The sequence below is a fragment of the Entelurus aequoreus genome, linkage group LG02 (genome assembly GCF_033978785.1).
Source record: "Entelurus aequoreus isolate RoL-2023_Sb linkage group LG02, RoL_Eaeq_v1.1, whole genome shotgun sequence".
Lineage (NCBI taxonomy): Eukaryota > Metazoa > Chordata > Actinopteri > Syngnathiformes > Syngnathidae > Entelurus > Entelurus aequoreus.
In genome coordinates this window covers 92250799-92278704 of record NC_084732.1, presented here as the reverse complement: position 1 = coordinate 92278704, position 27906 = coordinate 92250799, and the positions used below count along the sequence as shown (strand labels likewise).

General features: G+C 33.1%; 1 protein-coding gene across 19 annotated transcripts in view; it reads right to left on the bottom strand.

Moving 5' to 3' along the window:
- Positions 1 to 27906, bottom strand: part of baz2ba (bromodomain adjacent to zinc finger domain, 2Ba) — a 256146-nt gene that overhangs the window by 111325 nt on the left and 116915 nt on the right. For 9 of the 19 annotated variants that reach the window (XM_062035101.1, XM_062035144.1, XM_062035130.1 and 6 more), the window contains exons 1-2: positions 7205 to 7632; positions 3371 to 3544 (exon numbers count right to left, since the gene is read on the bottom strand). In XM_062035101.1, coding sequence (XP_061891085.1) covers positions 3371 to 3544; positions 7205 to 7379 — 349 coding nt within the window. In that variant the 5' untranslated portion in view covers positions 7380 to 7632. Of the gene's footprint in view, positions 1 to 3370; positions 3545 to 7204; positions 7634 to 27906 lie in introns of those variants that run through there. The other 10 variants (XM_062035141.1, XM_062035134.1, XM_062035123.1 and 7 more) reach the window with 3 other exon arrangements.

Below are 27906 nucleotides of genomic sequence, written 5' to 3'. Positions count from 1 at the left end.
AAGTAGTAATGTGATCACAATCCTTTCATATATACAACATGAGTCTATTGGTGGGAACTATTCTCAAATATTGACTATAATTGTAGTTTGTTGTCATTTTTTTATTGTATAAATATAATGTAGTAACAGACACCTTCATAACAATATGTACAATATACACACTGCAAGTATATATATAATGTAGTAACAGACACCTTCATAACAATATGTAATATGTACAATATACACACTAGCAAGTATATATATAATGTAGTAAACAGACACCTTCATAACAATATGTAATATGTACAAAATAAACACTGCAAGTATATATATAATGTAGTAACAGACACCTTCATAACAATATGTAATTTGTACAATATACACACTGCAAGTATATATATATAATGTAGTAACAGACACCTTCATAACAATATGTAATATGTGCAATATACACACTGCAAGTATATATATATATTGTAGTAACAGACACCTTCATACAATATTGTAATATGTGCCAATATACACACTGCAAGTATATATATATAATGTAGTAACAGACACCTTCATAACAATATGTATATGAATGTGCAATATACACACTGCAAGTATATATATAATGTAGTAACAGACACCTTCATAACAATATGTAATATGTGCAATATACACACTGCAAGTATATATATAATGTAAGTAACAGACACCTTCATAACAATATGTAATATGTACAATATACACACTGCAAGTATATATATAATGTAGTAACAGACACCTTCATAACAATATGTAATATGTACAATATACACACTGCAAGTATATATATATGTAGTAACAGACACCTTCATAACAATATGTAATATGTACAATATACACACTGCAAGTATATATATATAATGTAGTAACAGACACCTTCATAACAATATGTAATATGTACAATATACACACTGCAAGTATATATATAATGTAGGTAACAGACACCTTCATAACGCAGCGTTACTCAGTTGTAATACACTTTCCCACCACTTGTGGCAGTAATGGCAATATCAAACACAGAGCAGTCTGGAGCTGAAGTCAAAGAGAAGTTTCTGAAGCGCAAAAATTTTGACTAAAGCAGTGAAGCTGTATTTTCATTTGTACTTTAATATGATTGACGATTATATTTAAGAAATATATGAATTGATATTATGTATTTAGTTACAATGTATTTATTTTAACACTGCATAATTGTATGTACTGTAAATTCATATTTTATCCTTTTTTGAGTACCTTCTTTTACAGTATATTTGATTAGTATTTATTTTTGTAATCAGCCTGACCTAAGCCTTGATAAAAATCTTTGTGATGAACACATGCTTTCATACCATTTGACAAGGTTGTAAGTAGGTTATATATCATTAGTAAATACCATTAAAATACACTGTTAATATTTGAGTGGCCCACCGAGGTCAAAACGGTTAAGAACCCCCGGTCTTAATTTTGAGCAAAGAACCACCATTACATGTTATTTACACCATAATGAAGTGTTTACATGTAGAAAATACTTCATAATGGGACCTCTTTAACAATACAGAAAAAACACAGAAATAATAAGAATAAAACAAAAAAACGCTTGAACTTAAATACTTCAGAACAGCAAACCAGACAAGTGAATTTAAATAAAAAAATAAAAATAAAAACAATTGTAAAAATAATTTAAAAAGTGAATCAAATAAAAATACAAAAACTTTTTTTTAAATAAGTGAAAAAAATGAAAAAAAAAATCCTAAAAAAATACCTTAATAGTGAATCAAAAAAAGAAATCTAAATATGTTTTAATATAACTTAAAAACTGAATCAAATACTAAAAGAATTGAAAAAAATGTATCAAAATAAAAACATTTTTTAAATTATTTAAAAAGTGAATCCAAATCAAATAAATACGAAAACATTTTTTTTAAATGATTTAAAAAATAAATCCAAATAAAAAAAATAATTAAAAAAAAATAATTTAAAAGATTAATCCAAATAAATAATCCAAATAAACAATTATTTAAAAAGGGAATCCCTATAAAATAAATATATTTTAAAAAAAATAAAATAATAATAATAAAAAATATTTTTTTTTAAAGTGAATCTAAATGAAAAAATGTTGTTAAAGAATTAAAAAATGTAATCCAAATGTTGCTATGCTCCTTTCGACATTTACCATGAATTGATTAACGTGGACCCCGACTTAAACAAGTTGAAAAACTTATTGGGGTGTTAATCCAAATAAATAATCCAAATAAACAATTATTTAAAAAGGGAATTCCTATAAAATAAATATATTTAAAAAAAAAAAAATAATAATAAAAAATATTTTTTTTAAAAGTGAATCTAAATGAAAAAATGTTGTTAAAGAATTAAAAAATGTAATCCAAATGTTGCTATGCTCCTTTTGACATTTACCATGAATTGATTAACGTGGACCCCGACTTAAACAAGTTGAAAAACTTATTGGGGTGTTACCATTTAGTGGTCAATTGTACGGAATATGTACTGTACTGTGCAATCTACTAATAAAAGTCTCAATCAATCAAAAAACAATAATTTTCTACTCCAGTTGCCAGTCGGGTGATGCTTTAGCTGCAAGTGCATACACAAAAGGTTCCCAAACGAAATTTGCTTCTCATCCTTCACTTAAAAGAGCCGTTCAAAAGAGCCGATTCGTTCGCCGACGCCACGTCTGTAATATGTGCGTGGACCCCGACTTAAACAAGTTGAAAAACTTATTCGGGTGTTACCATTTAGTGGTCAATTGTACGGAATATGTACTTCACTGTGCAACCTACTAATAAAAGTCTCAATCAATCAATCAATAGCTAAGGAAGTAACTACACCTAATGACTGCACTGAAGAAATAGGGAAGACACGCAGTGGCTGATGAATTTAAAATGTAAATGATGCACGGCACACACACACACACACACACACACACACACACACACACACACACACACACACACACACACACACACACACACACACACACACACACACACACACACACACACACACACACACACACACACACACACACACACTGAACGGAGGCAGCTGCAGACAGAGCTGAAGGTTGTCAGGAGACATGGTGGAGCATGTGTGTGTTTCTCACACAAAAGAAGCCCCTAATTGTTTGGGATTCATTAATGCAGCAGCTTTTCTATTGCAACCCAAGCTGTCAGGGAAGCAAAAAAACATGCTTGTAGCGGCGAGGGAGAGAGAGAGAGAGAGAGAGAGAGAGAGAGAGAGAGAGAGAGAGAGAGAGAGAGAGAGAGAGAGAGAGAGACTAACTGCATAATGACTAAGGAGACAAGAAGGTGTTTGGGTGGATGCGTGTGTTCTTCACCACAACCCAGCAAAGGGTTCTTACCAGAGGCGCTGAGAGCGGGGCCGAGCGGCGAGGGGCTGGGGGCCAGGCCGCTCTTGGAGTGGGGCGCCGGAGACGAGGAGGAGGAGGACGAGGAGGAAGAGGCGGCGGGGGAGGAGGTGCGAGCAGCAGACAGGGTGGGCGCAGGGGAGGCCAGCCGCTCTCCAGACTCCATATCTGTCAAACACAATCCAATCAGCACTTTTGCTTTCACATCTCACTTCCCCTGAACAATATTTCTATTTAGTCTCTCAGCATCTATTGATTCATGGCAGGTCGGTGGTGTGTTCGCTCCTGTCTTCTTCATTAGCACACGTTTACTTGCCAAACTCTATTGTTTAGTTGCCGACACTTTCTTTGCAGAAAATGTCTTTCAAATTCTGATTCATTGCGTAAAAAAAAAAAAAAAAAAAGCCTTTGGATAAAAATGTGTTGCTTTAAAAGTCAAGACTCACTTCGGGTAAATTAAGACTGAAGCAATGGATTCTGTTTCAGAAGCAGCCAATGAGAGGCTTCGGTCCTAATTCACCTCAACTTTTGAAGCAACTAATATTTCTGCACTTGTTTTACACAGATTTTTTTTACCCTGACTTTTCTGCACTGAATAGTTTTAAAGTGATTTTTATACACTACATTTTTCTGCAACAAACTTTTTTACACTGAATTTTCTGTGCACTTTTTTCACTGAATTTTTCTCCAGTCTTTATTTACACTGACTTTCTCTGGACTGACTTTTTTTTTTTACACATATTTGTTTATGCACTGACTTTTTTTACACAAATTTGTTTATGCACTGAATTTTTTTACATAAATTTGTTTCTACAATTAATTTTTATTAACTGACTTTTTTTTTACACAAATTTGTTTATGCACTGAATTTTTTTACATAAATTTGTTTCTACAATTAATTTTTATGCACTGATTTTTTTTACACTGATTTTTTATGCACTGAATTTATTTACACGAATCTGTTTCTACACTGAATTTGTTTGCACATTTTTAAGTGAATTTTTATACATTAATGTTTCTGCACCAACTTTTTCTGCCTATTTTAGCCTTTTTTTTCAGATTTTACTTTTCTGCACTGAATACTTTTACAGTGAATTTTTATACACATTTGTCTGTACCAAACTTTCTTACATTGAATTTTCACCACTATTTTTTTTTACACATATTTTGTATACACCAAATTTTTAAGCACTGGATTTTTTTTTTTACACTGACTTTGCTGCACGGAATATTTTAAGTGAATTTTTTACTTTTCTGCACTGAATACTTTTACAGTGATTTTGTATGCACTACATTTTTCTGCAACAAACTTTTTTACACTGAATTTTCTCCACTATTTTTGTACACTGAATGTTACACGGATGTTTTAACACTGAATTTTTTTCCATTGTTTTTTAGCACTGATTTTTTTTTTTACACATTTTTTATAAACCTAATTTTTATACACTTAACTTTTATGCACTGATTTTATTTACACAGATTTGTTATGAACTGATTTTCTTTGCGCTTAATTTTTTTACACAGATTTGTTATACACTGATTTTTGATGCACTGAATTTATTTACACAAATTTGTGTATACACTGAATTTTTTCCACATTTTTAAGTGATTTATTTATACATTAATCTTTCTGTACCAAATATTAACTTTTTCTGCCTATTTTAGCCTGAATTTCTTTTACAGATGTTTCATACGCTACATTTTTTTTACACATTTATGCACTAAATAATTTTACAGTGATTTTTTTATACACAACATTTTTCTGCACCAAACTTTTTTTACACTGAATTTTCTCCACTATTTTTTTTTACACTCAATGTTTATACACTGTTTTTACCACTGACTTTTTCTCCATAGTTATTTTGCACTGATTTTTTTTTACACATTTTTTATACACCTAATTTTCATACACTGAACTTTTATGCACTGATTTTATTTACACAGATTTTTTACAAACTGATTTTTTATGCGCTTTATTTATTTACACAGATTTGTTTCTACAATGAATTTTTACAGTTTTTTTTTTTAACACAGATTTGTTATACACTGATTTTTGATGCACTGAATTCATTTACACAAATTTGTTAATACACTGAATTATTTTCCAGTATTATCTTTTAATACATTAATCTTTCTGCACCAAATATTTTTACATTAACTTTTTCTGCCAATTTTAGCCTGAATTTCTTTTACAGATTTTTCATACGCTACTTTTTTTTTTACACCATTCTGCACTAAATAATTTTACAGTGATTTTTTTTTTTATAGAAAACATTTTTCTGCACCAAACTTTTTTTACACTGAATTTTCTCCACTATTTCTTTTACACTCAATGTTTATACACTGTTTTTACCACTGAATTTTTCTCCATTGTTTTTTGAACTGATTCTTTTTACACATTTTTTAGACACTTAATTTTTCATGCACTGATTTTTTTTTTACACTGACTGAATATTTTAAGTTCATTTTTATGCATTAAATATTTTACACTGACTTTTTCTGCACTGATTTATTTTACACTGAATTTTCCGGCACCAATTTTTTTTTTAACTCCATTTTTATACACTTTTAAAACACCATTTTAACAAACAACACACATTTTACTCACATTTTTTTCATTTAGTGAAATTGTCAGCATCATTTGATTGAAATGTTGATTCAAATTAGGGATGTCCGATAATGGCTTTTTGTCCGATATTGTCCAACTCTTAATTACCGATACCGATATCGGCAGGCCGATATTATTGGACATCTCTAATTCAAATGCAACAAAGTCACTGACATTTTGCTAATGAAGACATGAAATGCAGCCCTCCAAAGTGTGGCATGACGGGGAAGAGGAGAGAAAGAAGCGTGTTCCTGTCATGTGTAAAGCTCACCCACGCTAACATTTCTCAAGCAGGATCCTTCACACCTCCTTGATGAAAAAGAATTCCATTTCATTTCAAGAGATCTTCTGAGGCCTTTAGAGGGACAACACGGCGGGGCTTTAAAGTGAGGGACGCACGCAGCGCTGCATTATCAGCCTAAGGCAGGTGCCAAGCCCGCCATTATCGAGTCATCAGTTGAAACAAACATTACGTGGGAAGGTGTCCAACCTGTGGCACCAACCAACACATGAACTCAACACCTTTTCCACGTCAAGCTGACTCGAATCCAGGAGTGGAAATCCCCCTCAAAAAGCAGAGTTGTACAGGCAGGCTTTGTTATTGTGTCATTACACATAAACAGTCCCTTCCTCCACCCTCCGCAGTGCCGCTGATTAAATCTGGGAGACAAAAGCTGCTATCCTCTGAATATCAAGTATCAGCCTTTCGCCAGGAGCAACACTGACAAGAGAGGGAGGGAGGGAGGGAGAGGAAACCTGCTGCAGTCCGCGGGGAGGAGGAGGCCGCCATTGCTGCGGCGGTCGTGTCATCACCAGCGGGGGTCAAAGGTCTTTGGGAGGGCCTATACGTACGTGCACGCGTGTCTGGGAAAAATGTCTCCCGTCATTTTTTATTCTTCTTTGTGGGAAGAAATATGGAAGCGAGGTTGGTTGCATGAACAAAGGCGCTCGCTGACAGCCAATCAGGTGACAGTAGCAACTATCAGGTGTGGTTGATTGTTTGCATGGAGTGAGAAGAGGAAGCTGACAGCCAATCAGGTGACAGTAGCAACTATCGGGTGTGGTTGATTGTTTGCGTGGAGTGAGAAGAGGAAGTCACAATGAAGAAATTGTGGATAAAAGAAGAAAAGTCACTTGTTTCCAAAAGGCCTGTAGTCAGACCAATGTGGTTTGTACATGATGCAAGGCAAGAGTACTAATACCACACCACCTTAGCTCACCCTTTAGAGCACTGTTGTAACTTCCTGCCACTAAACCTGGTCGGCGGCGAGGACTGCAGCAGCCTGATGGTGAGAAGTGGAGAAGCTCTGTGAGGGCCTGAAGTGCCACGAGGCTCCAAGTAGATAGTAACTCATCCTGCAGAACATACTTCTTCTCAGGTTTATACATGTTCATACTTTGCACTATTTTCTTACACTTTATGGAACATTTCTTACATTCTTATTTTCATTATCTTATTTCTTACATTTTTATTTTTATTGCATTATTTCTTACACATTTTTATTATCTTATTTCTTACACATTTTTATTTTTAGTATCTTATTTCTTACACATTTTTATTTTTATTACATTATTTCTTACACATTTTTATTACCTTATTTCTTACACATTTTTATTTTATTACATTATTTCTTACACATTTTTATTATCTTATTTCTTACACATTTTTATTTTTATTACATTATTTCTTACACATTTTTATTACCTTATTTCTTACACATTTTTATTACATTATTTCTTACACATTTTTATTTTTATTATCTTATTTCTTACACATTTTTATTTTTATTACATTATTTCTTACACATTTTTATTTTTATTACATTATTTCTTACACATTTTTATTACCTTATTTCTTACACATTTTTATTTTTATTGCATTATTTCTTACACATTTTTATTTTTATTACATTATTTCTTACACATTTTTATTATCTTATTTCTTACACATTTTTATTATCTTATTTCTTACACATTTTTATTTTTATTACATTATTTCTTACACATTTTTATTACCTTATTTCTTACACATTTTTATTTCATTATTTCTTACACATTTCTATTTTTATTATCTTATTTCTTACACATTTTTATTACATTATTTCTTACACATTTTTATTTTTATTACATTATTTCTTACACATTTTTATTTTTATTATCTTATTTCTTGCACATTTTTATTTTTATTATCTTATTTCTTACACATTTTCATTTTTATTACCTTATTTCTTACACATTTTTATTTTTATTACATTATTTCTTACACATTTTTATTTTTATTACATTATTTCTTACACATTTTTATTATCTTATTTCTTACACATTTTTATTTTTATTATCTTATTTCTTACACATTTTTATTTTTATTACATTATTTCTTACACATTTTTATTACCTTATTTCTTACACATTTTTTATTTTTATTACATTATTTCTTACACATTTTTATTTTTATTATCTTATTTCTTACACATTTTTATTTTTATTACATTATTTCTTACACATTTTTATTTTTATTACATTATTTCTTACACATTTTTATTTTTATTATCTTATTTCTTACACATTTTTATTTTTATTACATTATTTCTTACACATTTTTATTTTTATTACATTATTTCTTACACATTTTTATTACCTTATTTCTTACACATTTTTTATTTTTATTACATTATTTCTTACACATTTTTATTTTCATTATCTTATTTCTTACACATTTTTATTTTTATTACATTATTTCTTACACATTTTTATTTTTATTACATTATTTCTTACACATTTTTATTTTTATTATCGTATTTCTTGCACATTTTTATTTTTATTATCTTATTTCTTACACATTTTTATTTTTATTACCTTATTTCTTACACATTTTTATTTTATTATCTTATTGTTAAGTCTTCAATGTGATTTGACTATTTTGCTTACTTTGTTGGAGTGTTTTCCATGCTTGTGTTGACATTTCCTGTCTGCCTTGATAGCTGAGGGATTATAATCTGCTCCTTATTTTCCATAAATCATAAAAAATGTCAATATCTATCAATATCAACCAATATATTAATAATGTTTAAACAATTACTGCATAACGAAAATAATTTCCATAGTTAAATAAGAATAACAGGGCAGATTAATTTTACACAGCCGTTATTTCCCAGCAGAAAACAGTTCTCAGGTTTCTCTGTTTACATTTTCACACTTTGCACTATTTTCTTACAATTTATGAAGCATTTCTTAAATATTCTTATTTTTAATATCTTATTGTTAAGTCTTCAATGTGACTTGACTATTTTGTTGACATTGTTTGAGTGTTTTCCATGCTTGTGTTGACATTTCCTTTCTGCCTTGATAGCTGAGGGGTTATAATCAGAAGGCCTGCTCCTTATTTTCCATAAGTCATAAAAAATGTCAATATTTATCAATATCAACCAATATATTAATAATGTTTAAACAATTACTGATGAACAAAAAATGATTTCCATAGTTAAATAAGAATAACGGGGCAAATTAATGTTACACAGCCGTTATTTCCCAGAACTAAACTTGCAGAAAATAGTTCTTAGGTTTCTACATCTTTACATTTTCACACTTTGCACTATTTTCTTACACTTTATGAAGCATTTCTTACATATTCCTTCATTTTAAGAGCTTATTGTTAAGTCTTCAAAGGGATTTCACTATTTTGTTTACTTTTGAGTGTTTTCCTTGCTTGTGTTGACATTTCCTTTCCGCCTTGATAGCTGAGGGGTTATGATCACAGGAAGTTACCTATTTACCATAAATTATAAACATGATCACAAATTATCAATATCGACCCATTTAAAACACTTATGGTGATACAGTTTTTTAGCAATATTGTTCAACCCTGATACTGACTCAGCTAATGAAAAAGTAGTTCATCAATTTGAAGGTACATTCATGCAAATTTCATGGTTGATATCAAAGTTACCTTGATATCAAACAAGAGTTGACATCAAACTAGAGTTAACTTGATATCAAACAAGAGTTGACATCAAACTAGAGTTAACTTGATATCAAACAAGAGTTGATATCAAACTAGAGTTAACTTGATATCAAACAAGAGTTGATATCGAACAAGAGTTGACATCAAACTAGAGTTAACTTGATATCAAACAAGAGTTGATATCAAACTAGAGTTAACTTGATATCAAACAAGAGTTGATATCGAACAAGAGTTGTTATCAAAGTAAAGTTACCTTGATATCAAACAAGAGTTGATGTCAAACAAGAGTTGATATCAAACGAGAGAGGATACCAAACTAGAGTTGGTCCTTATTTTCTATAGGTCGTAAAAATATAGTTGTGTGGGTTGACATCCAACAAGAGTTGATGCTGAACCGGAGTTGATATCTAACGAGAGTTGATGTCAAACTACAGTTGATGTCAAACTAGAGTTGATACCAAACTAGAGTTCATATCCAACCAGAGTTGATATTAAAAAAGAGTTTATGTCAAACAAGAGTTGATGTCAAACCAGAGTTGATATCAAACAAGAGTGGATATCAAACGAGAGTTGGTCCTTATTCTCCATAGGTCATAAAAAATATAGTTGTGTGGGTTGACATCCAACAAGAGTTGATGCCGAACCGGAGTTGATATCTAACGAGAGTTGATGTCAAACTACAGTTGATGTCAAACTAGAGTTGATGTCAAACTAGAGTTGATACCAAACTAGAGTTCATATCAAACCAGAGTTGATATTAAAAAAGAGTTTTTGTCAAACCAGAGTTGATGTCAAACCAGAGTTGATATCAAACAAGAGTGGATATCAAACGAGAGTTGGTCCTTATTCTCCATAGGTCATAAAAAATATAGTTGTGTGGGTTGACATCAAACCAGAGTTGATGCCGAACCGGAGTTGATATCTAATGAGAGTTGATGTCAAACTACAGTTGATGTCAAACTAGAGTTGATACCAAACTAGAGTTCATATCAAACCATAGTTGATATTAAAAAAGAGTTGATGTCAAACCAGAGTTGATGTCAAACAAGACTTGATATCAAACAAGAGTGGATATCAAACGAGAGTTGGTCCTTATTTTCCATAGGTCATAAAAAATATAGTTGTGTGGGTTGACATCAAACCAGAGTTGATGCCGAACCGGAGTTGATATCTAACGAGAGTTGATGTCAAACTAGAGTTGATGTCAAAGGAGAGTTGATATCAAACAAGAGTGGATATCAAACGAGAGTTGGTCTTTATTTTCCATAGGTCATAAAAAATATAGTTGTGTGGGTTGACATCAAACAGAAGTTGATATCAAACCAAAGTTAATATCAAACTAGAGTTGATATCAAGCGAGAGTTGATGTCAAACTACAGTTCATGTCAAACTAGAGTTGATGTCAAACTAGAGTTGATATCAAGCGAGAGTTGATGTCAAACTACAGTTGATGTCAAACTAGAGTTGATGTCAAACGAGAGTTGATGTCAAGCGAGAGTTGATATCAAACGACAGTTGATATCAAACGACAGTTGATATCAAACGAGAGTTGATGTCAAACTACAGTTGATGTCAAACTAGAGTTGATGTCAAACGAGAGTTGATGTCAAGCGAGAGTTGATATCAAACGACAGTTGATATCAAACGACAGTTGATATCAAACGAGAGTTGATGTCAAACTACAGTTGATGTCAAACTAGAGTTGATGTCAAGCGAGAGTTGATATCAAACGACAGTTGATATCAAACGACAGTTGATATCAAACGAGAGTTGATGTCAAACGAGAGTTGATGTCAAACGAGAGTTGATGTCAAATAACAGTTGGTCCTTATTTTCCATAGGTCATAAAAAATATAGTTGTGTGCGAGTTGATATCAAACCAGAGTTGATAACAAGCGAGAGTTGATGTCAAACTACAATTGATGTCAAACCAGAGTTGATATCAAACTAGAGTTGATGTCAAACGAGAGTTGATGTCAAATAACAGTTGGTCCTTATTTTCTATAGGTCATAAAAAATATAGTTGTGTGCGAGTTGATATCAAACCAGAGTTGATAACAAGCGAGAGTTGATGTCAAACTACAGTTGATGTCAAACTAAAGTTGATATCAAACGACAGTTGATGTCAAACGACAGTTGATGTCAAACTAAAGTTGATATCAAACGACAGTTGATGTCAAACTAAAGTTGATATCAAACGACAGTTGATGTCAAACGACAGTTGATGTCAAACTAAAGTTGATATCAAACGACAGTTGATGTCAAACGACAGTTGATGTCAAACGAGAGTTGATGTCAAATGAGAGTTGATATCAAAGGAGAGTTGGTCCTTATTTTCCATAAGTCATAAAAAATATCAGAGAATATCAATATGGAACGATATGAAACCCAGCCGTATCGCCCATCCCTAGAAGAAGAAGAGTCCAAAGTGCAATCTGTTGCACCAGTCAGGCTGCTTCAATGTGTCCGAAGGGGACAAACGGTAAAAAAGAGGCATGCCAGTATCATGAGAAGTGTGTCATTATCATTCTGCAGATGGACTGTCAGCTGCTAAGTGAAGAAGATGAGGAGGAGGAAGACATTTCTCAATATCTGCACTTAATGTTGTCACCATGTCAACACAAACATTGCAGAGGAGTAAGCAGCACTCCCCTCCCCTCCCCCTCCTCTGGGACAGCAGTCCATCTTCTTCCTCACTCCTGCAATTACATCCCACAACAACAACAATAGCAGCAGTGATTGCAGACCAGACCCCATTAGGAGAAATTAATAGCATGTTTTCACTTATTTCACATTTTTCTGTCAAGTACATACAGTAACTCCACGTGTGTAGTTTTTTGATGTGATAATCTACAATGTAAATAAATAGTCATGGAAATAAAGAAATGTACAAATGTGCTGATTGTGAAAATGGTGTTGATAATCGGTGATCTCTAATCAGGTGTGTTCCAGCGGTGGATCCGAGAAGACTATAAACGTCAGCGGTCTTTGATGTGTGTAGGCGGCCTTCACGTCATCTCCATGAACAGGACTTTTCAACAGATGGAAGCATGTAGTCGTATTCCTATGGTCAAGCCACTCCTGAACTCAAGACAATGGAAGAAGCGTCTGACTTGGGCTATGGAAAAGAAGCACTGGACAGTTGCAGAGTGGTCCAGAGTGGTCCAGAGTGGTCCAGAGTGGTCCAGAGTGGTCCAGAGTCCTGTTTTCACACCAAAGCAAGTTTTGTATTTCATTTGGAAGTCAAGGCGTTAGAGCAGGGGTCACCAACGTGGTGCCCGCGGGCACCAGGTAGCCCGTAAGGACCAGATGAGTAGCCCGCTGGCCTGTTCTAAAAATAGCTCAAATAGCAGCACTTACCAGTGAGCTGCCTCTATTTTTTAAATTGTATTTATTTACTAGCAAGCTGGTCTCGCTTTGGCCGACATTTTTAATTCTAAGAGAGACAAAACTCAAATAGAATTTGAAAATCCAAGAAAATATTTTAAAGACTTGGTCTTCATTTGTTTAAATACATTCATAAATTGTTTTACTTTGCTTCTTATAACTTTCAGAAAGACAATTTTAGACGAAAAATACAACCTTAAAAAAGATTTTAGGATTTTTAAACACATATACCTTTTTACCTTTTAAATTCCTTCCTCTTCTTTCCTGACAATTTAAATCAATGTTCAAGTATTTTTTTAAATTTTTTATTGTAAAGAATAATAAATACATTTTAATTTAATTTTTCATTTTAGCTTCTGTTTTTTCGACGAAGGATATTTGTGAAATATTTCTTCAAACTTATTATGATTAAAATTCAAAAAAATTATTCTGGCAAATCTAGAAAATCTGTAGAATCAAATTTAAATCTTATTTCAAAGTCTTTTGAATTTCTTTTGAAATTTTTGTTCTGGAAAATCTAAAAGAAATAATGATTTGTCTTTGTTAGAAATATAGCTTGGTCCAATTTGTTATATATTCTAACAAAGTGTAGATTGGATTTTAACCTATTTAAAACATGTCATCAAAATTCTAAAATTAATCTTAATCAGGAAAAATTACTAATGATGTTCCATAAATTCTTTTTTTAATTTTTTCAAAAAGATTCGAATTAGCTAGTTTTTCTCTTCTTTTTTTCGGTTGAATTTTGAATTTTAAAGAGTCGAAAATGAAGATAAACTATGTTTCAAAATGTAATTGTCATTTTTTTCGTGTTTTCTCCTCTTTTAAACCGTTCAATTAAGTGTAAATATCATTAATTATTAATAATAACAGAGTTAAAGGTAAATTGAGCAAATTGACTATTTCTGGCAATTTATTTAAGTGTGTATCAAACTGGTAGCCCTTCGCATTAATCACTACCCAAGAAGTAGCTCTTGCTTTCAAAAAGGTTGGTGACCCCTGCGCTAGAGTCTGGAGGAAGGCTGGAGAGGAGCAAAATCCAAGTTGCTTGAAATCCAGTGTGAAGTTCCCACAGTCAGCAATGGTTTGGGGAGCCATGTCAGCTGCTGGTGTTGGTCCACTGTGTTTCATCAAGTCCAGAGTCAATGCAGCTGTGTACCAAGAGATTTTAGAGCACGACATGCTTCCATCTGTTGAAAAGCTCTATGGAGATGATGATTTCATTTTCCAGCATGATCCAGCAGTGCCAAAACCACCAGTAACTGGTGCACTGACCATGGCATTACTGTCCTCCATTGGCCTGCCAACTCCCCTGACCTGAACCCCATAGAGAATTTGTGGGGTATTGTGAAGAAGAAGCTGAAAGACACCAGACCCAATAATGCAAATGAGCTAAAGGCCGCTATTGAAGCATCCTGGACATCCATAACACCTCAGCAATGCCACAGGCTGATTGCCTCCATGCCACGCCGCATTGGTGCAGTAATCCGTGCAAAAGGACTCCCAACCAGGTACTGAGTGCATTCATTGACATTTTCAAATGTTTAATTTTGTTTTGCAGTTATAAATGCTGACTGTTATTTTTTACTTGGCCTGAGGAAATATTCCAATTTTTTGAGATGGGATTTTTGAGTTTTCTTAAGCTGTATGCCATAACCAGCAATATTAAAATAATAAAAGGCTTGCAATATATCAGTTGATGTGTAATGAATCCAGAATGTATGACATTTCCATGTTTTTAGTTGCATTACAGAAAATAAAGGACTTTATCACAATATTCTAATTTTCTGAGACAGTCCTGTAAATGTCCATGAAGAAGAGTTATATATGTCCATGAAGAACAGTTATATATGTCCATGAAGAAGAGTTATATATGACCATGAAGAACAGTTATATATGTCCATGAAGAAGAGATATATGTCCATGAAGAAGAGTTATATATGTCCATGAAGAAGAGTTATATATGTCCATGAAGAAGAGTTAAATATGTCCATGAAGAAGAGTTATATATGTCCATGAAGAAGAGTTATATATGTCCATGAAGAAGAGTTATATATGTCCATGAAGAACAGTTATATATGTCCATGAAGAAGAGTTATATATGTCCATGAAGAAGAGTTATATATGTCCATGAAGAAGAGTTATGTCCATGAAGAAGAGTTATATATGTCCATGAAGAAGAGTTATATATGTCCATGAAGAAGAGTTATGTCCATGAAGAAGAGTTATATATGTCCATGAAGAAGAGTTATGTCCATGAAGAAGAGTTATATATGTCCATGAAGAAGAGTTATATATGTCCATTATGAACAGTTATATATGACCATGAAGAACAGTTATATATGTCCATGAAGAAGAGTTATATATGTCCATGAAGAAGAGTTATGTCCATGAAGAAGAGTTATATATGTCCATGAAGAAGAGTTATATATGTCCATTATGAACAGTTATATATGACCATAAAGAACAGTTAAATATGTCCATGAAGAAGAGTTATATATGTCCATGAAGCAGAGTTATATATGTCCATGAAGAAGAGTTATATATGTCCATGAAGAACAGTTATATATGACCATGAAGAACAGTTATATATGTCCATGAAGAACAGTTATATATGACTATGAAGAACAGTTATATATGTCCATGAAGAACAGTCATATATGTCCATGAAGAAGAGTTATATATGTCCATGAAGAAGAGTTATATATGTCCATGAAGAAGAGTTATATATGTCCATGAAGAAGAGTTATATATGTCCATGAAGAAGAGTTATGTCCATGAAGAAGAGTTATATATGTCCATGAAGAAGAGTTATATATGTCCATTATGAACAGTTATATATGTCCATGAAGAACAGTTAAATATGTCCATGAAGAACAGTTATATATGTCCATGAAGAACAGTTATATATGTCCATGAAGAACAGTTATATATGTCCATGAAGAACAGTTAAATATGTCCATGAAGAACAGTTAAATATGTCCATGAAGAACAGTTATATATGTCCATGAAGAACAGTTATATATGTCCATGAAGAACAGTTAAATATGTCCATGAAGAACAGTTATATATGTCCATGAAGAACAGTTAAATATGTCCATGAAGAACAGTTATATATGTCCATGAAGAACAGTTATATATATCCATGAAGAACAGTTAAATATGTCCATGAAGAACAGTTATATATGTCCATGAAGAACAGTTATATATGTCCATGAAGAAGAGTTATATATGTCCATGAAGAAGAGTTATATATGTCCATGAAGAACAGTTAAATATGTCCATGAAGAACAGTTATATATGTCCATGAAGAACAGTTATATATGTCCATGAAGAACAGTTAAATATGTCCATGAAGAACAGTTAAATATGTCCATGAAGAACAGTTATATATGTCCATGAAGGAGAGTTAAATATGTCCATAAAGAACAGTTAAATATGTCCATGAAGAACAGTTATATATGTCCATAAAGAACAGTTATATATGTCCATAAAGAACAGTTATATATGTCCATGAAGAACAGTTAAATATGTCCATGAAGAACAGTTATATATGTCCATAAAGAACAGTTATATATGTCCATGAAGAACAGTTATATATGTCCATGAAGAACAGTTATATATGTCCATAAAGAACAGTTATATATGTCCATGAAGAAGAGTTATATATGTCCATGAAGAAGAGTTATATATGTCCATGAAGAACAGTTATATATGTCCATAAAGAACAGTTATATATGTCCATGAAGAACAGTTAAATATGTCCATGAAGAACAGTTATATATGTCCATAAAGAACAGTTATATATGTCCATGAAGAACAGTTATATATGTCCATGAAGAACAGTTATATATGTCCATAAAGAACAGTTATATATGTCCATGAAGAAGAGTTATATATGTCCATGAAGAAGAGTTATATATGTCCATGAAGAAGAGTTATATATGTCCATGAAGAAGAGTTAAATATGTCCATGAAGAACAGTTATATATGTCTATAAAGAACAGTTATATATGTCCATAAAGAACAGTTATATATGTCCATGAAGAACAGTTAAATATGTCCATGAAGAACAGTTATATATGTCCATGAAGAACAGTTAAATATGTCCATGAAGAACAGTTATATATGTCCATGAAGAAGAGTTATATATGTCCATGAAGAACAGTTATATATGTCCATGAAGAACAGTTAAATATGTCCATGAAGAACAGTTATATATGTCCATGAAGAACAGTTAAATATGTCCATGAAGAAGAGTTATATATGTCCATGAAGAACAGTTATATATGTCCATGAAGAACAGTTAAATATGTCCATGAAGAACAGTTATATATGTCCATGAAGAACAGTTAAATATGTCCATGAAGAACAGTTAAATATGTCCATGAAGAACAGTTATATATGTCCATGATGAACAGTTAAATATGTCCATGAAGAACAGTTATATATGTCCATGAAGAACAGTTAAATATGTCCATGAAGAAGAGTTATATATGTCCATGAAGAACAGTTAAATATGTCCATGAAGAAGAGTTATATATGTCCATGAAGAACAGTTATATATGTCCATGAAGAACAGTTATATATGTCCATGAAGAACAGTTAAATATGTCCATGAAGAACAGTTAAATATGTCCATGAAGAACAGTTATATATGTCCATGAAGGAGAGTTAAATATGTCCATAAAGAACAGTTAAATATGTCCATGAAGAACAGTTATATATGTCCATAAAGAACAGTTATATATGTCCATAAAGAACAGTTATATATGTCCATGAAGAACAGTTAAATATGTCCATGAAGAACAGTTATATATGTCCATAAAGAACAGTTATATATGTCCATGAAGAACAGTTATATATGTCCATGAAGAACAGTTATATATGTCCATAAAGAACAGTTATATATGTCCATGAAGAAGAGTTATATATGTCCATGAAGAAGAGTTATATATGTCCATGAAGAACAGTTATATATGTCCATAAAGAACAGTTATATATGTCCATGAAGAACAGTTAAATATGTCCATGAAGAACAGTTATATATGTCCATAAAGAACAGTTATATATGTCCATGAAGAACAGTTATATATGTCCATGAAGAACAGTTATATATGTCCATAAAGAACAGTTATATATGTCCATGAAGAAGAGTTATATATGTCCATGAAGAAGAGTTATATATGTCCATGAAGAAGAGTTATATATGTCCATGAAGAAGAGTTAAATATGTCCATGAAGAACAGTTATATATGTCTATAAAGAACAGTTATATATGTCCATAAAGAACAGTTATATATGTCCATGAAGAACAGTTATATATGTCCATGAAGAACAGTTATATATGTCCATGAAGAACAGTTAAATATGTCCATGAAGAAGAGTTATATATGTCCATGAAGAAGAGTTATATATGTCCATGAAGAACAGTTATATATGTCCATGAAGAACAGTTAAATATGTCCATGAAGAACAGTTATATATGTCCATGAAGAACAGTTAAATATGTCCATGAAGAAGAGTTATATATGTCCATGAAGAACAGTTATATATGTCCATGAAGAACAGTTAAATATGTCCATGAAGAACAGTTATATATGTCCATGAAGAACAGTTAAATATGTCCATGAAGAACAGTTATATATGTCCATGATGAACAGTTAAATATGTCCATGAAGAACAGTTATATATGTCCATGATGAACAGTTAAATATGTCCATGAAGAACAGTTATATATGTCCATGAAGAACAGTTAAATATGTCCATGAAGAAGAGTTATATGACCTTGCATCTCACACTCCCTTTGCCGCCTTGCATGCAGGAGTTCAACAAAAGGCTGCCAACACGTGCTCCTAAAAAGTGTGTGTGTGTGTGTGTGTGTACCTCAAACTATTCCACCCCTCTTGTGTGTGTCACTCCTGCCCTGAGTCCTGCTCACCCCTACACACACACACACACACACACACACACACACACACACACACACACACACACACACACACACACACACACACACACACACACACACACACACACACACACACACACACACACACACACACAGACACACACACACACACACACACACAGAGAGTAACAGATGGCTGATACTAACTGAGATAATCCGCCAACAGAGTCATCAGCATGGATCAGTGGTAATCAGAGTGTGGACACAATGTCTCTTCTCGGGCCGTAATGGAAGGAGAGAGATGCATTATTCCCTGTGATGCTCTGACCCCATTCAAAGACACACGCTGGCTCGCAGCTCGCTTGCTTTCTGCACTTTACTGCAGCTGACAAAATGGCATCAACGACGCGCATCTGGTACACTCACGCACGCACGCAGTCTTGTCCTGGCAGCATAGCAAGTGTGCCACGACAAATAACCTATATAACACCTCAGCACCTGTCTACACGTACTTCCTAATATACACACATGTTTACATATACAGTACATCCTAATGTACACTACTGTCTACACGTACTTCCTAATATACACACATGTTTACATATACATCCTAATGTACACTACTGTCTACACGTACTTCCTAATATACACACATGTTTACATATACATCCTAATGTACACTACTGTCTACACGTACTTCCTAATATACACACATGTTTACATATACATCCTAATGTACACTACTGTCTACACGTACTTCCTAATATACACACATGTTTACATATACATCCTAATGTACACTACTGTCTACACGTACTTCCTAATATACACACATGTTTACATATACATCCTAATGTACACTACTGTCTACACGTACTTCCTAATATACACACATGTTTACATATACAGTACATCCTAATGTACACTACTGTCTACACGTACTTCCTAATATACACACATGTTTACATATACATCCTAATGTACACTACTGTCTACACGTACTTCCTAATATACACACATGTTTACATATACATCCTAATGTACACTACTGTCTACACGTACTTCCTTATATACACACATGTTTACATATACATCCTAATGTACACTACTGTCTACACGTACTTCCTTATATACACACATGTTTACATATACATCCTAATGTACACTACTGTCTACACGTACTTCCTAATATACACACGTTTACACATACAGTACATCCTAATGTACACTACTGTCCACACTTACTTCCCAATATACACACATGTTTACATATACATCCTAATGTATGCAATTTTTTGCATCTTACTTCCTAATATACACAATTTTTTTACATATACTTTACATCCAAATGTATACAATTGTTTACATATACATCCTAATGTATACAATCGTTATATGTGAATTAATATACATATACGTCTATATCCAAATATACACAAATGTTTGCATATACATCCTAATGTATGCAATTGTCTGCATCTACTTCCTAATATGCACAATTGTTTACATACACATCCTAATGTATACAATTGTTTACATATAAATCCTAATGTATATACAATTGTTTGCATCTACTTCCTAGTATACACAATTGTTTACATACACATCCTAATTTATACAATTGTTTACATATACATCCTAATGTATACAATTGTCTGCATCTACTTCCTAATATACACAATTGTTTACATACACATCTTAAAGTATACAATGTTTTACATATACATCCTAATGTATACAATTGTCTGCATCTACTTCCTAGTATACACAATTGTTTACATACACATCCTAATATATACAATTGTTTACATTTACATCCTAATGTATACAGTTGTTATCTAAGTCTACATCCTAATACGCACAAATGTTTAAATATACATCCTAATGTACACAATTGTGATCTACGTATATATATCCTAATATACACAAATGTTTACATATACATCCTAATGTATGGAAATGAGTGCATTAACATCCTAATGTTTACAATTGACTGCAGCCTATTAGTCAAAAATATGCATAATTAAGAAATTCTAGGTGTTTTTGGGCTAAATTGAGCATTTTAAAACATGCATAAATACACTTCAAATAACCAATCTAAAATACTGTATTGCACAGCGGATCGTCATCATCACCGAACACGTTGCAGTATTTTCAGGTAGGTGGTGGCGTTTAGGAACAATCCAATCCACTTTAAAAAAACAGCGGACCAAAGTGAAAATATGAGCAAAGGCACAGAAACTAACAAAGACAACAAGATAAGATGCAGCTAAAATGAAGACATACAAACATGGAATGAAAGAATACCTACAATAAACAATATAAACTAATGAAATTCAATCACTAAACTAGACTGTCCTTCACTAAACTAGACTGTCCTTCATACCGACAGCTATCAGACTGTATAAGGCATATGTTCTTTTTTGACTGGACTTAAATCCATCCATCCATTTTCTACCGCTTGTCCCTTTCGGGGTCGCGGGGGGTAATGGAGCTTAAATGTATAATGTCTTTATATTATTCGCATGTGAATAAGGCTGTATAATAGACTGTATTTATGTTATTCACATGTGAATAATGCTGTATAATAGACTGTATTTATGTTATTCACATGTGAATAATGCTATATAATAGACTGTATTTATGTTATTCACATGTGAATAATGCTGTATAATAGACTGTATTTATATTATTCGCATGTGAATAAGGCTGTATAATAGACTGTATTTATGTTATTCACATGCGAACAATGCTGTATAATAGACTGTATTTATGTTATTCACATGTGAATAATGCTGTATAATAGACTGTATTTATGTTATTCACATGTGAATAATGCTGTATAATAGACTGTATTTATGTTATTCACATGTGAATAATGCTGTATAATAGACTGTATTTATTTTATTCACATGTGAATAATGCTGTATAATAGACTGTATTTATGTTATTCACATGTGAATAATGCTGTATAATAGACTGTATTTATGTTATTCACATGAGAATAATGCTGTATAATAGACTGTATTTATGTTATTCACATTAGAATAATTCTGTATAATAGACTGTATTTATGTTATTCACATGTGAACAATGCTGTATAATAGACTGTATTTATGTTATTCACATGTGAATAATGCTGTATAATAGACTGTATTTATGTTATTCACATGTGAATAATGCTGTGTTTATGTTATTCACATGTGAATAATGCTGTATAATAGACTGTATTTATGTTATTTACATGTGAATAATGCTGTATAATAGACTGTATTTATATTATTCCCATGTGAACAATGCTGTATAATAGACTGTATTTATGTTATTCACATGTGAATAATGCTGTATAATAGACTGTATTTATGTTATTCACATGTGAATAATGCTGTATAATAGACTGTATTTATATTATTCACATGTGAATAATGCTGTGTTTATGTTATTCACATGTGAATAATGCTGTATAATAGACTGTATTTATATTATTCACATGTGAACAATGCTGTATAATAGACTGTATTTATGTTATTCACATGTGAATAATGCTGTATAATAGACTGTATTTATGTTATTCACATGAGAATAATTCTGTATAATAGACTGTATTTATGTTATTCACATGTGAATAATGCTGTATAATAGACTGTATTTATGTTATTCACATGAGAATAATGCTGTATAATAGACTGTATTTATGTTATTCACATGAGAATAATGCTGTATAATAGACTGTATTTATGTTATTCACATGTGAATAATGCTGTATAATAGACTGTATTTATGTTATTCACATGTGAATAATGCTGTATAATAGACTGTATTTATGTTATTCACATGTGAATAATGCTGTATAATAGACTGTATTTATGTTATTCACATGTGAATAATGCTGTATAATAGACTGTATTTATATTATTCACATGTGAACAATGCTGTATAATAGACTGTATTTATGTTATTCACATGTGAATAATGCTGTATAATAGACTGTATTTATGTTATTCACATGAGAATAATTCTGTATAATAGACTGTATTTATGCTATTCACATGTGAATAATGCTGTATAATAGACTGTATTTATGTTATTCACATGAGAATAATGCTGTATAATAGACTGTATTTATGTTATTCACATGAGAATAATGCTGTATAATAGACTGTATTTATGTTATTCACATGTGAATAATGCTGTATAATAGACTGTATTTATGTTATTCACATGTGAATAATGCTGTATAATAGACTGTATTTATGTTATTCACATGTGAATAATGCTGTATAATAGACTGTATTTATATTATTCACATGTGAATAATGCTGTATAATAGACTGTATTTATGTTATTCACATGTGAATAATGCTGTATAATAGACTGTATTTATTTTATTCACATGTGAATAATGCTGTATAATAGACTGTATTTATGTTATTCACATGTGAATAATGCTGTATAATAGACTATATTTATGTTATTCACATGTAAAAAATACCTAAGTGTTAATTGTCAGTGAACTGTGGTGCTGAATTTCCTCCAGGGATCAATAAAGTACTTTATATTCTATTATATTCTAAAAAAGTCAACTAAAACCAAATAATATACTATATACAGTAAGTTTGGATAAAATCACATCACAACTTGCAGAACTACAGCTTGTGTATTACAGTATCTCTTAGTTATGTAAGGAGTGCAAAGGTGTCTTCCTCTTTAAATTCATGTCTGCAGGACTTCAAATGTCTTAAAACAGGTTTTTCATGCTCTATCTATGAAAATATTACATTTGTAAGTAAAAATTCCTACGGGTGTGGAACCAATTAAGTAAAAATTCCTATGGGTGTGGAACCAATTAATAAGCGTGATAAACTTAGTGTGGGAGTTGATGGCACATCCCAATGTTCCCACTGTCATGCCTGTCAATCAAGCAAAATAATGACTGATTTCAGACATGTTGGAATACTAATAAACAATACTAATCAAACATGTACTTCCTGTTTGACTCCTTCACTCCTCATTCCTCTCATGCATGTTGTGAAAGTATTCTTGTGTTGTACAACATCCTGCTTCTTACCTTCTAACTGTCACACCACCAGTACAGTGTTGTCCTGCTTCTTACTTTCTAACTGTCACGCCACCAGTACAGTGTTGTGATCCAACATCCTGCTTCTTACTTTCTAACTGTCACACCACCAGTACAGTGTTGTGATCCAACATCCTGCTTCTTACTTTCTGTCACACCACCAGTACAGTGTTGTGATCCAACATCCTGCTTCTTACTTTCTAACTGTCACGCCACCAGTACAGTGTTGTGATCCAACATCCTGCTTCTTACTTTCTAACTGTCACACCACCAGTACAGTGTTGTGATCCAACATCCAGCTTCTTACTTTCTAACTGTCACACCACCAGTACAGTGTTGTGATCCAACATCCTGCTTCTTACTTTCTAACTGTCACACCACCAGTACAGTGTTGTGATCCAACATCCTGCTTCTTACTTTCTAACTGTCACACCACCAGTACAGTGTTGTGATCCAACATCCTGCTTCTTACTTTCTAACTGTCACACCACCAGTACAGTGTTGTGATCCAACATCCTGCTTCTTACTTTCTAACTGTCACAAAGAAAGTAAAACAATATAAAAACAGTTACATAGAAACTAGTAATGAATGAAAATGACTAAATTAACTGTTAAAGGTTAGTACTATTAGTGGAGCAGCAGCACGCACAATCATGTGTGCTTACGGACTGTATCCCTTGCAGACTGTATTGATATATATTGATATATAATGTAGGAAGCAGAATATTGATAACAGAAAGAAACAACCCTTTTGTGTGAATGAGTGTGAATGGGGGAGGGAGATTTTTTGGCTTGGTGCACTAATTGTAAGTGTATCTTGTGTTGATTCAATAAATACAATAATTAAAAAATAAAAACCCAATACCGATAATAAAAAACCGATACCGATCATTTCCGATATTACATTTTAAAGCATTTGGTAATATCGGCATCGGACATCTCTAGTTGATACCAACCTCGTCTTGATACCAAACTCGAGTTGATACCAAACTTGTATTGACATCAAACGTGTTGATACCAAACACATACTGATATCAAACTCGTGTTGATACCAAACTCGTGTTGATACCAAACTCGTGTTGATACCAAACTCGTGTTGACATCAAACTCATGCTGATATCAAACTCGTGCTGATATCAAACTTGTGCTGATATCAAACTTGTGCTGATACCAAACTTGTGCTGATACCAAACTTGTATTGACATCAAACTTGTGTTGATACCAAACTCATACTGATATCAAACTCGTGCTGATACCAAACTAGAGTTGATACCAACCTCGTCGCTACCAAACTAGAGTTGATACGAATTTTGTGTTGATACCAAACTCGTATTGACATCATGTTGATACCAAACTCATACTGATACCAAACTTGTGCTGATACCAAACTCGTGTTGATACCAAACTCGTTTTGACATCAAACTTGTGTTGATACCAAACTCATACTGATATCAAACTCGTGCTGATAACAAACTAGAGTTGATACCAACCTCGTCTTGATACCAAACTAGAGTTGATACAATTTTGTGTTGATACCAAACTCGTATTGACATCAAACTTGTGTTGATACTAAACTCATACTGATATCAAACTCGTGCTGATACCAAACTAGAGTTGATACCAATGTCATCTTGATACCAAACTAGAGTTGATACCAATTTTGTGTTGATACCAAACTCGTATTGACATCAAACTTGTGTTGATACCAAACTCATACTGATACCAAATTTGTGCTGATACCAAACTTGTGCTGTTACCAAACTCGTGTTGACATCAAACTCGTGCTGATACCAAACTCGTATTGACATCAAACTTGTGTTGATACCAAACTCATACTGATATCAAACTTGTGCTGATACCAAACTTGTGCTGATACCAAACTCGTGTTGATACCAAACTCGTTTTGACATCAAACTTGTGTTGATACCAAACTCATACTGATATCAAACTCGAGCTGATAACAAACTAGAGTTGATACCAACCTCGTCTTGATACCAAACTAGAGTTGATACCAATTTTGTGTTGATACCAAACTCGTATTGACATCAAACTTGTGTTGATACCAAACTCATACTGATATCAAACTCGTGCTGATACCAAACTAGAGTTGATACCAATGTCATCTTGATACCAAACTAGAGTTGATACCAATTTTGTGTTGATACCAAACTCATACACATACCAAATTTGTGCTGATACCAAACTTGTGCTGTTACCAAACTCGTGTTGACATCAAACTCGTGCTGATACCAAACTCGTATTGACATCAAACTTGTGTTGATACCAAACTCATACTGATATCAAACTTGTGCTGATACCAAACTCGTGTTGATACCAAACTCGTATTGACATCGAACTTGTGTTGATACCAAACTCATACTGATATCAAACTCGAGCTGATAACAAACTAGAGTTGATACCAACCTCGTCTTGATACCAAACTAGAGTTGATACCAATTTTGTGTTGATACAAAACTCGTATTGACATCAAACTTGTGTTGATACCAAACTCATACTGATATCAAACTCGTGCTGATACCAAACTACAGTTGGTACCAACCTCGTCTTGATATCCAACTGATGCTGATGCCAAGGAGTGCTGATAGCTAGACAAAGTAGCAAGAGAGCGGTGTGACCAAGGAGAGAGTCAGGCCCCAGTGACAGATGCACACCACTGCCCGCCTCCTTGTAGGAGTGGAGCGGCTCACTTCCTGCCAGGGCACAAAGGTGGTGATATCATCCAATGAGCGCGAGGTGCTCAGACTATCGAGGCAGGCGTGACGGGCTTTAGATCAAGCATAAAAGCAGCAGCACGCCACATTTGCTGTATTTTGTGCAACGGCAAAGAAATGCTCTCTTGCCAAATGGCTTTATTTGCCTTTTGCAGCACACGGCGGCGGGTGCCAAGGGCTGGAATCAACAACACCCGTCAGTGGCGTGACAATAATGTGATTTTGGGACATGGTGATGACTCGCTGGAGAGGCTTGTCACTTGTGTTTGATGGCAGTGTTACTTAGCACCACTCCCACTTCCTGTCCACAAATAGATAATGCTGCATGAAGGAGAGACACATCTGCATGCAGCCAAAGATAATTCTTCTCCCCATGGCAACGCTGCATCCACACAACAGCACACAATCATCCCTGATGAATCTTGGGCTCCGCACTCATCTGGCAACCTCACTGCTCATTACTGCAGCACACAACTCTAATGACGAGCAGACGATACGGAGTCATGCTGATGATGGACATAAAGCACACACAGGTGTGTCCGTCACTTGGTGAACATGACAGCAAGTTTGCTTTCCTTTCACTTCATTTACCTGCACTTCATCATGTCTGTCAACAGGAGGCGACAAACTCGCTACACTACAGATCCACTCATTATCAGCACCGATATTTGGCATTTTGACGGATATCGGCATCTGCCTTTTTTAATCAGGATCAGTTGTATTTATTTCTTTACAACGAGAACATCGGACACAATATGTCCAAATGTGATATGAGCGTTTACTATTTAAAACCATAAATCATCAGTAATAATCACTGACCACTGCTCAAGCACCAGACAGTTGGCTCTGCATGA